The sequence below is a fragment of the Borostomias antarcticus genome, assembly GCF_949987555.1.
Source record: "Borostomias antarcticus genome assembly, chromosome: 3".
NCBI classification, from domain to species: Eukaryota; Metazoa; Chordata; class Actinopteri; order Stomiiformes; family Stomiidae; genus Borostomias; species Borostomias antarcticus.
The window spans coordinates 15,828,881-15,842,644 of NC_140236.1; the positions used below are offsets into that span (position 1 = coordinate 15,828,881).

Sequence of the window (13,764 nt, forward strand, 5' to 3'; positions counted from 1 at the left end):
TGTTTGTGAAACCAGTCTGGTCTCAGCAACGTTCAATATTCAAAAGTAAGCATCACAACTTATTAAAATCCTTTTCTACTTATTCCGAATGAAATAATAAGTGACAGCACGAGCAATCAAAACGATGTCATACTACACGTTAGCCTGTCAAAGATGTGAAATGATTTATGAAGATCACAATGACCTGACCCTGTAGTTGTAGTACAATTGACTTACCACCAATGTTAGCTCACTTGAAAGGCAAAGAGAAGCTTCACTGGACCAAAACCTCTCCCATCATTGCTGTCTCATCTTCAAAGTGACTTGACCAAAATCAACCAGCCATTCAGAAAACTAATTTTAGTCCCTGAAGCTCTAACAGGCCATCTCGCCCGGCCCTTTCAGCTCAGACATGTCGCTCCTGAGCATTCACTTGCCACCCACTACCTACACCACGTACTTCCCTAATCCTGCCCATGATCCCTGAACGGGGTGACGCTCTTCGCATTCTGCCCACTGTACTGTGGGGCTTTGACATCATAATCTGTGGAGATTCCTCTTCTGTACAGAGCGGCCGACGGCAGGAAGGCTGAGAAGGAAACCCTTAAGCTATTATCCTCAGTCTGCAATCATTTCACGCTGAAGAGAAGAGAGGGTTATTCGGTGCACGCTTCACTCATCCATCCAATATTCAATTATCTTGATTGTAATGTCAATATGGTAGGCCTATCAACAAAGTTAGGACTGGATTGATGTTTAGAGATGTAGACAATGTAATGGTTCATGATACATCCCTGCCAAAAGCAATTAGAGAAGTGGTTTGATCAGAAATCAATCATGGCTATTAGAAATTGGCTATACTATAGTCCTAATGGCCTAAAGCATCTATGACACTTGCTTATCCTGAAATATCCAAGTCAAGCTCTGTTATTTGAAGTGAAACACTGACAGAGCAGCGGATATGATTTTTACAAGGGCCGGCTCACACCTCACTAGCCTACTGTACATGGTAGTATAGGCTAGGCTGATGAAAAACAGCTAAGGATTATCAGGCATATGTCATAGCCTCCTGGTACAGTCACATGCTACGTAGCGTAGTGTGAGTAGCCTACTCTACTGGCTGCTGTCCCTGTTATTCCATTTCAACCAGCCATCACCACTGGAAGCAGACCAAGCATCCACCCTAAACATCAAAAGACAGGTTTAGAATATCAAATTACATTTAGTGACATTTATAGGTAATTGATTATGATTATATTTACACACACATACGCAGTTAACGCGCTGCAGTTTATGACATGCTGTTGGAGGTTTATTTTACTGCAGAGTTGATACAATGCAATGAGTGGCAGGCACAGTTCTATAGTGACAACTGGTGGCAGGTGGGCATGTCCTCCTGAGAGCGAGGCCTGCATGATATATCCTCTCTGGCATATCAACCAGGCTACTACCTCAGCGAACCGGATCCACACCACGTTCTCATACACATTAGTGGCATGAAAGGTAAGCACACATCTGCACACATTCTAATTACATCGGATTGATTTGATGAATGGCTTCTTGGGTCTCAATTTTAGGTGTACTTGCCAGTCTTGCCAGAAGAGGGTGGTGTATAATGTCATTAAGCCACAATCCAATACACACATTCAAGACCACCAAAGACGTGTGTGTTGTGTGTGCTGTGTCACCACTCACTCACGTTTGTTTGTGTGTTTGTCAATAAAGACAGCTCCAGGTCCAGCCATTTTGAATTTAAATATGGAGAACTGCGGTCTCAGGTAACTGGCTGACATTCCTCGTGATAGTTTGGATGTTGCTGGAATTATCACCAAAACTGAACCTTGATCCAATAGTTATTCAAAGATAATGTTGGCCTGCCTGGCGGAGAAGCCCGCCAAACTGTTTTCCTAAATAGAGTTGTCTAGGATGTAGGCTAGCTATCTCTGATCTCAGGCTGCTCGACCTCAATCTACTCATCAATCCAGCCTCACACGTTTGATCCGAGCGTCACCTCGGGCCAAAAAAAGTCCTTCTTGGCTTGAAATGTGCTCAGTAGTGTAAAAGAACTCCGACTTCCTGGCTTGACTTCTGAGTCACCGGCATCCGACCGTGCAGCAGAAACCCCGAACATGGAGACATCCTCAGCATGAACCACGAGCGCAGAGGGGGAAATCCTCAGGTATACTGTTGGGCCTCATACAATAAAATGTTATTAACCTATTTTCATGGATTTTTATGTGTATTTTATTTAACTTTTATTTAATCAAGGAAAGGGGTCTCAGTGAGATTAAAAGTCTCTACAGGAAAGTCTTGGCCAAGACTTGGGCAGCAGCAGAGTTAGAGGTTTTGAAACATAAAAATAGCATATAACAATTAAAACAATAGAAAACAAAGGACAATTTACAGTTACTAAACAAAGTCTATTTCACAAGTGTTGCTTTATTACCGTCATAAACCTGCTGGAGTGGAGAAGAGGAAGCAGCCACTTGTATCTGACCCCTCCCTCTCTGGTTTGATCTCACCACCACACTCTGGCACCAACACAATGGAAGGTGAACCTACAGTCTGGAGATATCAGCTCCAATCTGAACAGTGAACCTACAGTCTGGAGATATCAGCTCCAATCTGAACAGTGAACCTACAGTCTGGAGATATCAGCTCCAATCTGAACAGTGAACCTACAGTCTGGAGATATCTATCTAATATGCAATATGTTGTATATTATAGTTTAGTTTTAATTGCATCTTATCACACAAACAGAAAGCACTTCCAGGGAAATCACCAGCCTGTTCTTATACTTTACTGAAAAAAGATGTTCCTTTGAGAAATGTGAGAAATGTGTGCTCCAGAAATGTAATTACCCATCAAATATGTGCTTATCCCTTTAGGCTGCATTGTGGCAGCATATACAGTCCAGCTCCAGAAATGTCGGCAAGACCAGGTTTGTGTGAAATTGTGTCACCTCCACTGACAAGGTCAATTTATTCAATTTGGTGCCTAGGCCTTAAAGGGCAGCCCTGCTTCAGTACTCATCACGATCAAGTGCACTTTCTACTGCAGCAAGGGACCAGGGGCTGTTTAATATTTACTTGTCACATACATTCATGAAAAGTACCATTGATTTAAAGTTGCGCAATTCCATTTATGGTTGTACATTCTATTAAATCTGAAGATACCTGAGGAGTCAATCGTAATTGGATTGATAGGATATATTTGGATAAGGAATTCTTCTGGCAAACTGATTACATTTTTTTTTTTTATCTCTTCTAGTTAAAAATTATAAACAGATAGACAGTGATACAGAAGGAGAGTGGTCAAAAAGCAGTTGATGTGTATTCCCGAAGCACTGGTCTCAGTCTAGATGAGACACTGTAATCCCTCAGAGGTTGTGTTGTGTCACTGTAGACATGGAGGGGTCAGGGGTGCTGGTGGATCTGGTGTCTCCAGCGTTGCCTCGGGGCAGAACGGGCCAGCGAGTGGGTGTGCTTCTCTTCCTGCTGTATGACGTAAGTCTATAGAACACAGCAAGCTATTAAAAGGCCTTTCTCTACATGTTTGCTTAGCTCTTTATGAACTCTAAGAGATTCAACAATGGGTGTGTGTGTGTGTATGTGTGTGTACGTGCGTGTGTGTGGGTGTGCGTGCACCTGCATGTGTACATGCATGCATGTGATTGTGTGTGTACATGAGTTTGTGTGTGTGTGAAAGAAAGAGATTTTCATCTTTGCAGATACAACATTTCCCTCATGCCTTGAAACATGTATATCTAAAAGTATGTTAATAAAGACAAACCAGAGAGGGACCAGCTTCACAGTACAATTCATGACCCTGGAGTCAGGACAGATTAGTCCTGATTGGATCGTTGGTGCCATGCGTGACCTACAATCTGTGCTCTGCTTGCATTGGCAGACAAGAGGGTCAGCAATCTCCCTGGGCAAAGGTTTCCATGGGAACGACCCCTTGGTTCCTCTAATCTACTGTTTTGCAACCCTGACTCGTCTTGAGGCTGAGTTCTGCTGGATTCTTTTATGTCAGTCCCATATTCCTTCTGCTCTATTTCCTCACTCTCTAGACGCTCTCCCTCCCCCCATCCCCACTCTGCTCTGCTTAGACACCATTTAAACCTCATGTAGGTTAACTGAACAGTGCTTGTGATGAATCAGTTCGCTTTCCTACTGAAATCCCAGTAGCATTCTCCACTCTGCCTTCTTCCTCTGGTGGTATCTGATTAGAAAATGCTCTGTTAAAATAAAACACAAATGTTACAAATTAACATTTGTATTTTTTTTTTATAGAACATTTCCTAATCGGATACTATTAGTAGTTTAGTGTTACATTTTAGTGACAGATTTTTCAGAATTCACATCATATGATTCATGAAGATAATTAGACTACATTTGAATATCAAATAGATTAAGTTGTTGGTTCTGCTGAAGGCTTGTGAGCTGCTCAGAGCAGCAGAGAAGTGAGTTCAGCTCATCTGCATTCACTCAGTTTGCCCTGACACACACACATGCGCTTCTTATCAAAACAAATATTCATCAAAAGCCACATGACACATGTCTAGGTGTCTGTGTTCATGATGTCCAGCTAGCCACCAAATCATCTTTACAAAAACAGAGAAACCCTTCAGGCTACTCTTGTTTTTCCAAGTGTGGTATTATGATTTTACATGTTCCAGTGATTCTACTGATCAAGTGTGGTATAATGATTTTACATGTTTCAGTGATTCTACTTATCACTTTGATTCAAGATCTGTTTATTAGCCATGTACATAGTTCCCACATACTAGGAATGTGACCAGGGTTGTGGCATACGCTGTTGCAGACGACATACTGTAGGACAGGAGGCAGGACAGGACAGGACAGTGCAAAGACATGACAGTGGAAAACTGTACAAAAAATAGTGCAAATACAAAAAACAGTGCAAACGAAATACAGTGCAATGTACAAATTACGTTATACTGTTAAAAAAAGTGGAGGCACAAATGCAATGTATGTACTATATACAGAATGGAGTGTGGTGGGTGTATGTACAGTGTGTGTGCAGATTGTAGTGTGGTGGATGAGCAGTGCTATAGTGTGTGTAATGTGTGTGCCATTGAGGTTTGTGGAACAATCAGAGGTCGTGTGCAAGTGCTGCAAGGAGGATAGTCAGTATGGGGGGGAGGGCGTCGTAGGGGGACACGAGCCTTGTTAATGAGTAATGGTAAGCTCGGTAAGTAATGCTAAGCTTGTAAATACGCTGCTGATATACGAAGTCCCAATAACCATCGTGGAAGGCTCCGAGAGAAACATCAGCCAGTTCCTGCGCAGGTGGCTGGGCCGGCCAAAGAGCCATTGCCCTTTATGGGCTCACCAACAAGCTGCAGCTTCCCTTCACCGGCTGGACAAGGCAAGTTTTATTCTATAACAGAGGAGTTTAAGGTCACGAGCCAGGGAGGTGCTACTCTACAGAGACTCATCTGACACCAGAGGCTCCTCCGCAGGCATGACAGTTAGAACAGCAAGAAAGTGGCGCCGCAGGAGGCAGTGGAACAGGCAGAAGGAGGCTGAGACAGGGAGGCTGAGACATGGAGGCTGAGACATGGCATCTTGAACAGGCCAAAGGAGGCTGAGACATGGAGGCTGAGACATGGCATCTTGAACAGGCCGAAGGAGGCTGAGACAGGGAGGCTGAGACATGGAGGCTGAGACATGGCATCTTGAACAGGCCGAAGGAGGCTGAGACAGGGAGGCTGAGACATGGAGGCTGAGACATGGCATCTTGAACAGGCCGAAGGAGGCTGAGACAGGAAGGCTGAGACATGGAGGCTGAGACATGGCATCTTGGTGGGCTCTGTGGCAGTCGGACGAGCTGGACTTGGTAGCCGTACAAGACCTTGCTACGACAAAGCCCAGGGGAGAGAGAGACGTCAGCTGATCCAGGGAGAGATCCGTGCAAGGATCGTGGAGGAGGAGCGCTGCAGTAGGACAGTGGCCACGCGTCAGCGAGGAGCCTGGACCAACTGGGTCCTCGCATCTACGTGGAAGATCACCTGGAACATCACCTGGAAGATCACCTGGAACATCACCTGGAAGATCACCTGGAACATCACCTGGAACATCACCTGGAAGATCACCTTTGTTAGCGCAGGGGAGAAACCTCGGGCTGAGCGCGGGGTCCCAACTGGGCTGCCGGCCTCGGCTCGTTACTGGCAGCTGAAAGTGGACCTTGGGAGGCAGCTTTTCCAGAGCACATTACTAGGATGTCACTCAGGCCAGACTTGGTCTTAACATCTGACAGTTCAAAGCAAGTGGTTCTGTTGGAACTCACAGTCCCCTGGGAAGACGGGATAGAGGAGGCCCATGAGCGAAAGAGGGACAAATACCTGGAGCTGGTAGAGGTGCAGAGGGAACAGGTGGAGGGTCCACTGTGAGCCTGTCCAGGTGGGCTGCAGGGGAAGTCCAGGGCAGTCTCTACACCGGCCACTCAGGCTCCTTGGCATTAGAGGGTTCCAAGAGAGAAAAGCCACCAGAAACATCAAAAAAGCTGCAGAAAAAGCTTTGAGGTGGCTGTGGATCGAGAGGGGGAATCCATGGTGTAACTGATCACCCCCGGCTGGGTCGCCCAGGTGTGGGTGTCTGATAGACCCTCATCTCAAGGCAGACAGCTTTCCATATAGTCTGAGTAAGTTTCAGATTGGCACTTGAATTTTTTGGTGAATTGCTAAACTTTAGTAAAATTCCATTCATTTACCCATAGAAAAAAGTCTTGAATGTATACTGTATGGAAGTCATGAATCAAATTATCTGTTCCCACGCTCTGAGCCCTAACCTCTTCAGTCACACTATCCACCATAAACACTCTGACACATATGTACTGCAGTTCCATTTCTCTTCTCAGGGTGGCGCTATTGGTCTTAAATGACTTGAAGTAAAAGTGTCAGAGGGATGTTGGGTCTTTTGAAAAGGCATGCTACCTGAAGCTCGTCGCTTTGCCTAAGAAGGCGTGTACAGTTTAGAATGCATTCGGTTATACAAACTCACCTTTGGAGAGATATGACAGTGCCGTCCAAGAAGGGAGCTAGTGGCTTCATTTAGGCTATCAAATCCTTTAGGTTGTGGATGTCTGTGGTGCTCTGAGGACTGTCTTGTTAATTCGTGCATGGATAAATTACCGAATACAAAATGTAGGCTAATTCTACTAAATCATTTTAAATATCAAATGGAAACTGGCATTTAACTCACTTTGCTGCATGACCCTTTCCTGGATTTACCAGATTTCATGATTTATATCATGGGTTTAACTGTAAGCAATAACCCAAAATTTTGGTTGACTAAAATGTGTCCATTATGCTAAGATATATAGCCAAATTTGATGTTTGAAGGGATGTAAAGATGTGACTCAAGCACAGTAAAAGTAGCAAACAATACAAAGAATTGTATTTCTGTAAATGTATAGCTTGTATTTGTGTAGGCTATGCTGTGTGTAGGATAGGCTATTGGTACAGTAGCTAAACGTTGTTTACTGTAAACTGTACAGTAAATAAGACCTAGGCTACGGTTAAAGCCTACAAGTTAAAGTTCGGTTGTTTTGAATACAATTTTCCACATTCCAGAATCATATTTTTCCACATCTAAAGGACATAAAATGCTACTAACTATGCACACGCGTTTCTCCCCTTTGAATAATTCCCTTTTGGTTTCGCCCAAACTTGGCTTAGATCCGTGTTCTCTCAGAAAAAGCGATTCATTCTATTGGTCGAGAACATTTGCGCGTCCGTAGATGAGTTCCCTGTCAATGGTCCACTGGTGGACGCGTTTTCTATGAATGCATTGGCTTTTTACAGTCAAATGCCAAGTATTTCAGTTGTAATGGATTTCTTATATTTTATATGGATAATGCCAGTGGTATGGGCTGTCGAAGGTAAGATATTATGCATTTGTTCTATAGCCTTTGCATAATTAAAACGTGCGTGAACGACTGCCAGTGTGAATAAGCGCTGAACAAACTCCCATCAATTATATAGTAGCCCACTATTTACTGTAAGCAATAACCCAAATAGCCTGTGAGCAACCTGCTGCAGTGTGTATTTAGAGGGATGGTGTGGGACGCAGTTCTGTTTTGTGGCAGAATGACAAGGTGCTCATATTGACACATAGTCCACAGTATAGACGCCGGCTGTCTATTAAGACGTATCGATTCCGCTTGTTAATGTAGCTTCACAAAATGTTACTGTTTCATCATCAAAGAAGGTGAAAACGGCATTCATGACCTGAAAATCGTAACCGTTTTCAGTGTGAACTGTCTGTTTGTGGTCTATGTCGTCTCATGTTTTTACATGAACTGTGTCCATAGAATAGCCTGCTGAGATTGATGTAAATCCCTGGAGATATAGCATATATCACTCCTGGAATGGTAAGATTTCGTCCTAATTAAACTAGGACCCTTATTATGCAGGCTATCTAGTTGGATTTTATGGACCAGTTTAAAGCAATATCTCTTTCAAGTGTGTAGCATAGTACAGTATGTATCCACATAAGGATTAGTAGCCCAAATGTAGCTACAATTCTGCAATGAATAGCCGAAAAGTGCAACAAAACAGATCAATATTGTACAGGACATTCATAGTCCTTTCGCTTCACCCATAATCTATCTGATATCATTCTCTCTCTCTCTCTCTCTCTCTCTCTCTCTCTCTCTCTCTCTCTCTCTCTCTCTCTCTCTCTCTCTCTCTCTCTTGACACACATACACACACACTTGTTGAGGTATAGCCTATTGTGTGTGTGTGTGTGTGTGTGTGTGTGTGTGTGTGTGTGTGTGTGTGTAATGATGACCAATTTACGACTAACATTTTCCTCCTAAACATGTTATTGATAAAAAATAAATAAATAAAGTTTCAAATCAAATCAAATCAAATAGTAGGCCCCAGTAGCAAACAGCTGTGGTTGTCATTCCACTCAGGAAATGGACTAAAACAAATAAATGATCAAAATGGAAAACCCACAAGACATACATTTCACACTTTCTCTCTGACTTCTGTATTTAATGACAGTATTGACAGATGGACCAATTGTGGACAAACAGACCTATGACCAATGGTCACATTTAATGGAAATACTGCAGATCCATTCAAAGCTTAGAAAGACCCTTTGCATTGAAAAGATGATCTGCTCCTGCAATTTGTTTGGCCTGTCCTTCAGATTCTCAGGAGGTTTGTTTATTTGTTGTGGAAAGCTTCAGTGAAACAATTACATGACAACCCCCCATATATTGTGTGACTATTTTGACTATTTTGTCTGCTATAGGAGCCATCTCACCTCTTTCATGATATTAGGATAGTTGTTCAGCCTTAGAAAATATGATTTACGGATCACAAGTCACTTAACGTATTATAGTATCTTTGCTCATGTACTTAACATTTAATAGGCCAGTAAATGTATATTGGACTGAGGGTAACTGGACTGGGTCATTTGATTGGGCTGTGTGGGAAGTGTCCTGTAGCTCCACCGTCCAGTCAAATGGCCCCATATGGAGTATCATGGTAAAGGTGTGATTGTGAATGAGTTTTCGAAATGTATGTCCAAGTTTCTAGGACTGTTGCTACATTTCTTGCAGCACAATATTTCTCATAATAACTACATATTCATTGTTAGTTGGGTCACAGTTGTATGTATGTTAGCATTATGTAAACTAGATTTCAATGATGGAATCACTGACCGATTTAGTTGGGATAAGAAGTCATTGAACGCATTGATCTGATTCAAAGTGGCTAAATTAGTTTGGCATGGTTGGTGCTTGAAAAAAAATGGTGCTGTGTCCTAACTGTAATCAATGACACTGTTCCAGCATGTGTCTCCATACCCTAGATATAGGGACATTAGGTTTGATCATGTGATACTGTCTGTCCAGCTCCACACTTTGTCACAAATTTCTGCAGCTGACTGCACCAATGAAATTAATGTAACTACTAGGAGAGAAGTGTTTTAGTATGAACATTGTCCATGGGGAACAGAACCACCAATACACCAGGTCTATGGTGTGCAATATCAATGTTTACTGAAATTAATGAGCAGGGGGTAGTGGTGATTAGCCTGGTACGACCATCCCGGTCATACCAGGCTAAGTGGTGACTAAAGAAGTGGGTGTATTCTGATGCTTAATTGCAGAGATGTTACATTTTTACATTAGTGAGAAGTGGATATACTGTGTCCATGGATAAAGAAGTGTGTATAGTCTGTATACCCCTCCATTGCACCGCCGAATAGAGCTCAGTACACAATTTCTCATCACAATTTGGAAACATGCATAGATCTCTCTCTCTCTCACACACACATGTATATATATATATATATACACACACACACACACACACAATAGATTACATACTCACTGAGGCTATGCAAAGTGGGCCCACATTCCCTTGGCGTGGCATCAGTCCGCCCATACACACACCTGGTGTAGTTGTAGCGTTGGCGGTCACGTGACATCTGTCTGTGGGCTCTGGGCTTGGTCATGTGACGTCTGCCTGGTCTGGTGTGGTCTCTCCACCCGCCGTCCCCTCCCCTCTGTCCCTCTGGATCAGGGCTGAGACCTTCAGGGCTAAGACCTCCCCCTGGCCCCCCCCGCCAGGCTCCTGGTTCCCCAGCCCTTTATGTAATCCGGCAGACCCGGACGATTTCAGCCACGTCAGAAGCCATCAATTCAGCATTGGCCATCAGTCTGGGAAATCACATATAGGACCATCTCTTTCTCCCTTTCTTTCGCACCCTCTCTCTCTCTCTCTCTCTCTCTCTCTCTCTCTCTTTCCCCCTCTCCTTTTTCAAACATGGCTTCAGTTTTTCACCTGAAAGGGTGGCTTCTAGGTAGTGGTTGGTTTACATATATTAGCAGTTGGATGCAGATGGTACTTCCAAGTACTTCAGCGTGTGAATACATCTTTCTCAAGTGGAGTGTAGTGCAGCTATAACTGTCTGACATGTAATCACAGTGTCTTGTACCTGTCTCATGTGGTTCCTCTCTTTTACGCTGCTCTGTTGCTTTCTTTCATGCTACACAGGTCCTCTTTCTTTAGCCATGCCCACTGGTTGGGAAACGGGCCCTAGGATGGCGTGATGTCTGCTCATTTACAGCACCCCTGCTCTGAGAGGAGTGTTTATGCGTTTGATCTCAGGGATCTGCAGTAGCCGACTGCCTGGTCTAACAGACTGATCATGGGCGTAGCTAAGAAACAACAACAACAGATGTTGGTCGACAGAATGTGAAACAAAACTGCTGCAGACTGTGGTCTTCATCCTCAGGGGGGCGTGGCCTCCCAGCCAGTCAATATTCAGTGTTACACTATTTCTCCTCTGGGAGAAGTGACAGAAAATATTGAGCACCAAAAAAGCAAATTACCTGCTTCTGTGTTGTCCTATGGTGGGGGTTACAAAACTGTGAGAGCTTGGGCATGAATCGACTAGAGCTTGGACACTGAAGCATGTCAGTCTATTAGATAGATAAAGATAATATCTATTTCCTATCTTTTTCCTATTATAAAGATAATATCTATTTCCTATCATGGGTCACTGGGATATAGTGAACATCGAGCGTTTACCGCCACAGAAAAAAAAGCGCTTATTTAAACATTCGTAGCTTAACCATGTCATGTGATATGCTACTTCAGTACAAATATCACTGGAACCACTACACACAATTGAAGATTAACTTAATATCCAGGAATTCACATTATTGACAACACTGAACACCCCCTTAACAAATTATCCATAATTTCACACACCCATACCCAGTCCAGCCGTACTTTGACCTAGTCTTGTTGAACTGTCTGGGCATCCATGAGCTGGAGGTAGTTGATGGACCCATCCTGGAAATGAAAGCACGGGGCATTCTGCCTCTCAGCTACTGTAGATTTACTCACAACTGTGGCATTTGTGACAGTCGTACTCTGGTCTGCGTTGGTTTTCCTTCATTTGAACCATGCCAAGGGATTGTCTAGCAAACTGCCACGTTGCGCTCGCAAGTCGGATGAGCTAACAACTATGCCAACAGAGATGTCCCTATCGTCAGGGTCCTTAGGGCACACAGAGATGGGCAAAAATACATAAAAATGTATTTTGATACAAAATACAAAATACCCCTCAAATAAATGTTTCAAAATAAAATACAAAATACTGGTGCCAGAAAATACATGTATTTTGTATTTAAAATATAGGAAATGTATTATTTTTTTTATTTTTTTTATATTTGGTATAGCAGCAGAGTATTCAGGTTTGGGCTATATGATATACACAAAGCTCTGGTGAACCCCCAAAAAAGGGAGAACAGTCACAGAATGTCAGTGTAACTAAGCAAAGCTATCAAAAGACAACAGTTTGATTGATTATGTATACATATTTTTATTAATGGGGGGAGCTGATGTTTTTCCATCATTTCAGGTAGTTTGTCTCTTAAAGTGGCCAGTTGATTCAAACTGTCATACATAGAATTCCAATGTGTTGGCCATGGTGTTTTCAACTGTTCTTTTGTCACTTATGACAGGAGCTCTGTCGTCCTAGACAGCATGCTAGCGTTATTAGCATGTTAGCATCGATCGCTAGCTTTTTTTATTTTATTTTATTTTTATTTTTTATTTTTATTATTAAACCTTTATTTTACTAAGGAAGTCCTATTGAGACAGATGTCTCTTTTACAAAGGAGCCCTGGCCATGACAGCCCAAACAGACAATTCAACAAACATTAAAAGCACATAAAAACACAGCAAAGCATTAGCACACACCATCAAAACACCAACAGGGCACATGTACACATCCAAAAGACATAATAGCACACAATACCACATAGCATGATCAGTAGCAGCAAAAACAGACAATCACACGCCCACATGGAGCAGCACACATCAAAACACCAACAGGGCACATGTACACGTCCACAAGACACAATAGCAGTAGCACACTCAACAAGCAGCATAGACAAATCACATGCCCGCATGGAGCAGCACACAGAAAGGCATTCAAGTAGCACACAGACACATTCACAGAAAAAAACATAGCAGAATAAGTTTCCAGCAGAGCACCTAGCCAAGGGAGCAATTGCAGGCTCCACCCAGACCTACCTCCAGATCCTTCAGTGCACCTTTAAAGGCCCTAATGGAGATCAGTTGAGCAAGCTGCAATTTAGATTGCAGACATTTCCAGGCTACAGGGGCAGAGAACATGAATGTGCGTTTTCCGAGCTCGGTGCGAACCTTAGGGGTGCAGAGCTGAATGGTGTTGTTTGAGCGCAGGGCGTATGAACTGGTTCTGAGTGTGATGTAGTTGCAGAGGTAAGGGGGGAGTAACCCAAGGATGGCCTTGTAAATACAAATAAGCCAGTGGGTCAGCCGGCGCGAGTCTAGAGATGGCCACTGAACTCTAGCATAAAGGACACAATGATGGGTAAGGGCTCCGTAGCCTGTGATGAACCTCAGGGCACTGTGATACACAGTGATGAACCTCAGGGCACTGTGATACACTGTGATGAACCTCAGAGCACTGTGATACACTGTGATGAACCTCAGGGCACTGTGATACACTGTGATGAACCTCAGGGCACTGTGATACACAGTGTCCACCCGATGGAGACATTGGGTTGAGGCATGCATGTACACTAGATCGCCGTAGTCTAACAGAGGAAGAAATGTGGCCTCAACTATTTTTTTTCTGGCAGAATAACTGAAGCAAAATCTGTTCCTAAAGTAAAAGCCTAGCTTGAGCCTTAATTTCTTTACTAGGCTTTCAATATGAGATTTAAAAGTTAGATGATCG

The 13,764-nt window shown here is 43.2% G+C and overlaps 1 protein-coding gene across 1 annotated transcript in view; it reads left to right on the top strand.

Annotated features, from left to right (window-relative positions):
* Positions 1 to 7,791: 7,791 nt before the first annotated feature.
* Positions 7,792 to 13,764, top strand: part of LOC311307070 (ephrin type-B receptor 2-like) — a gene marked incomplete at both ends in the record, with an annotated part of 33,976 nt that continues 28,003 nt past the window's right edge. Inside the window, 2 exon segments of the mRNA XM_084435821.1 lie at positions 7,792 to 7,807; positions 7,810 to 7,887. Coding sequence (XP_084291947.1) covers positions 7,792 to 7,807; positions 7,810 to 7,887 — 94 coding nt within the window.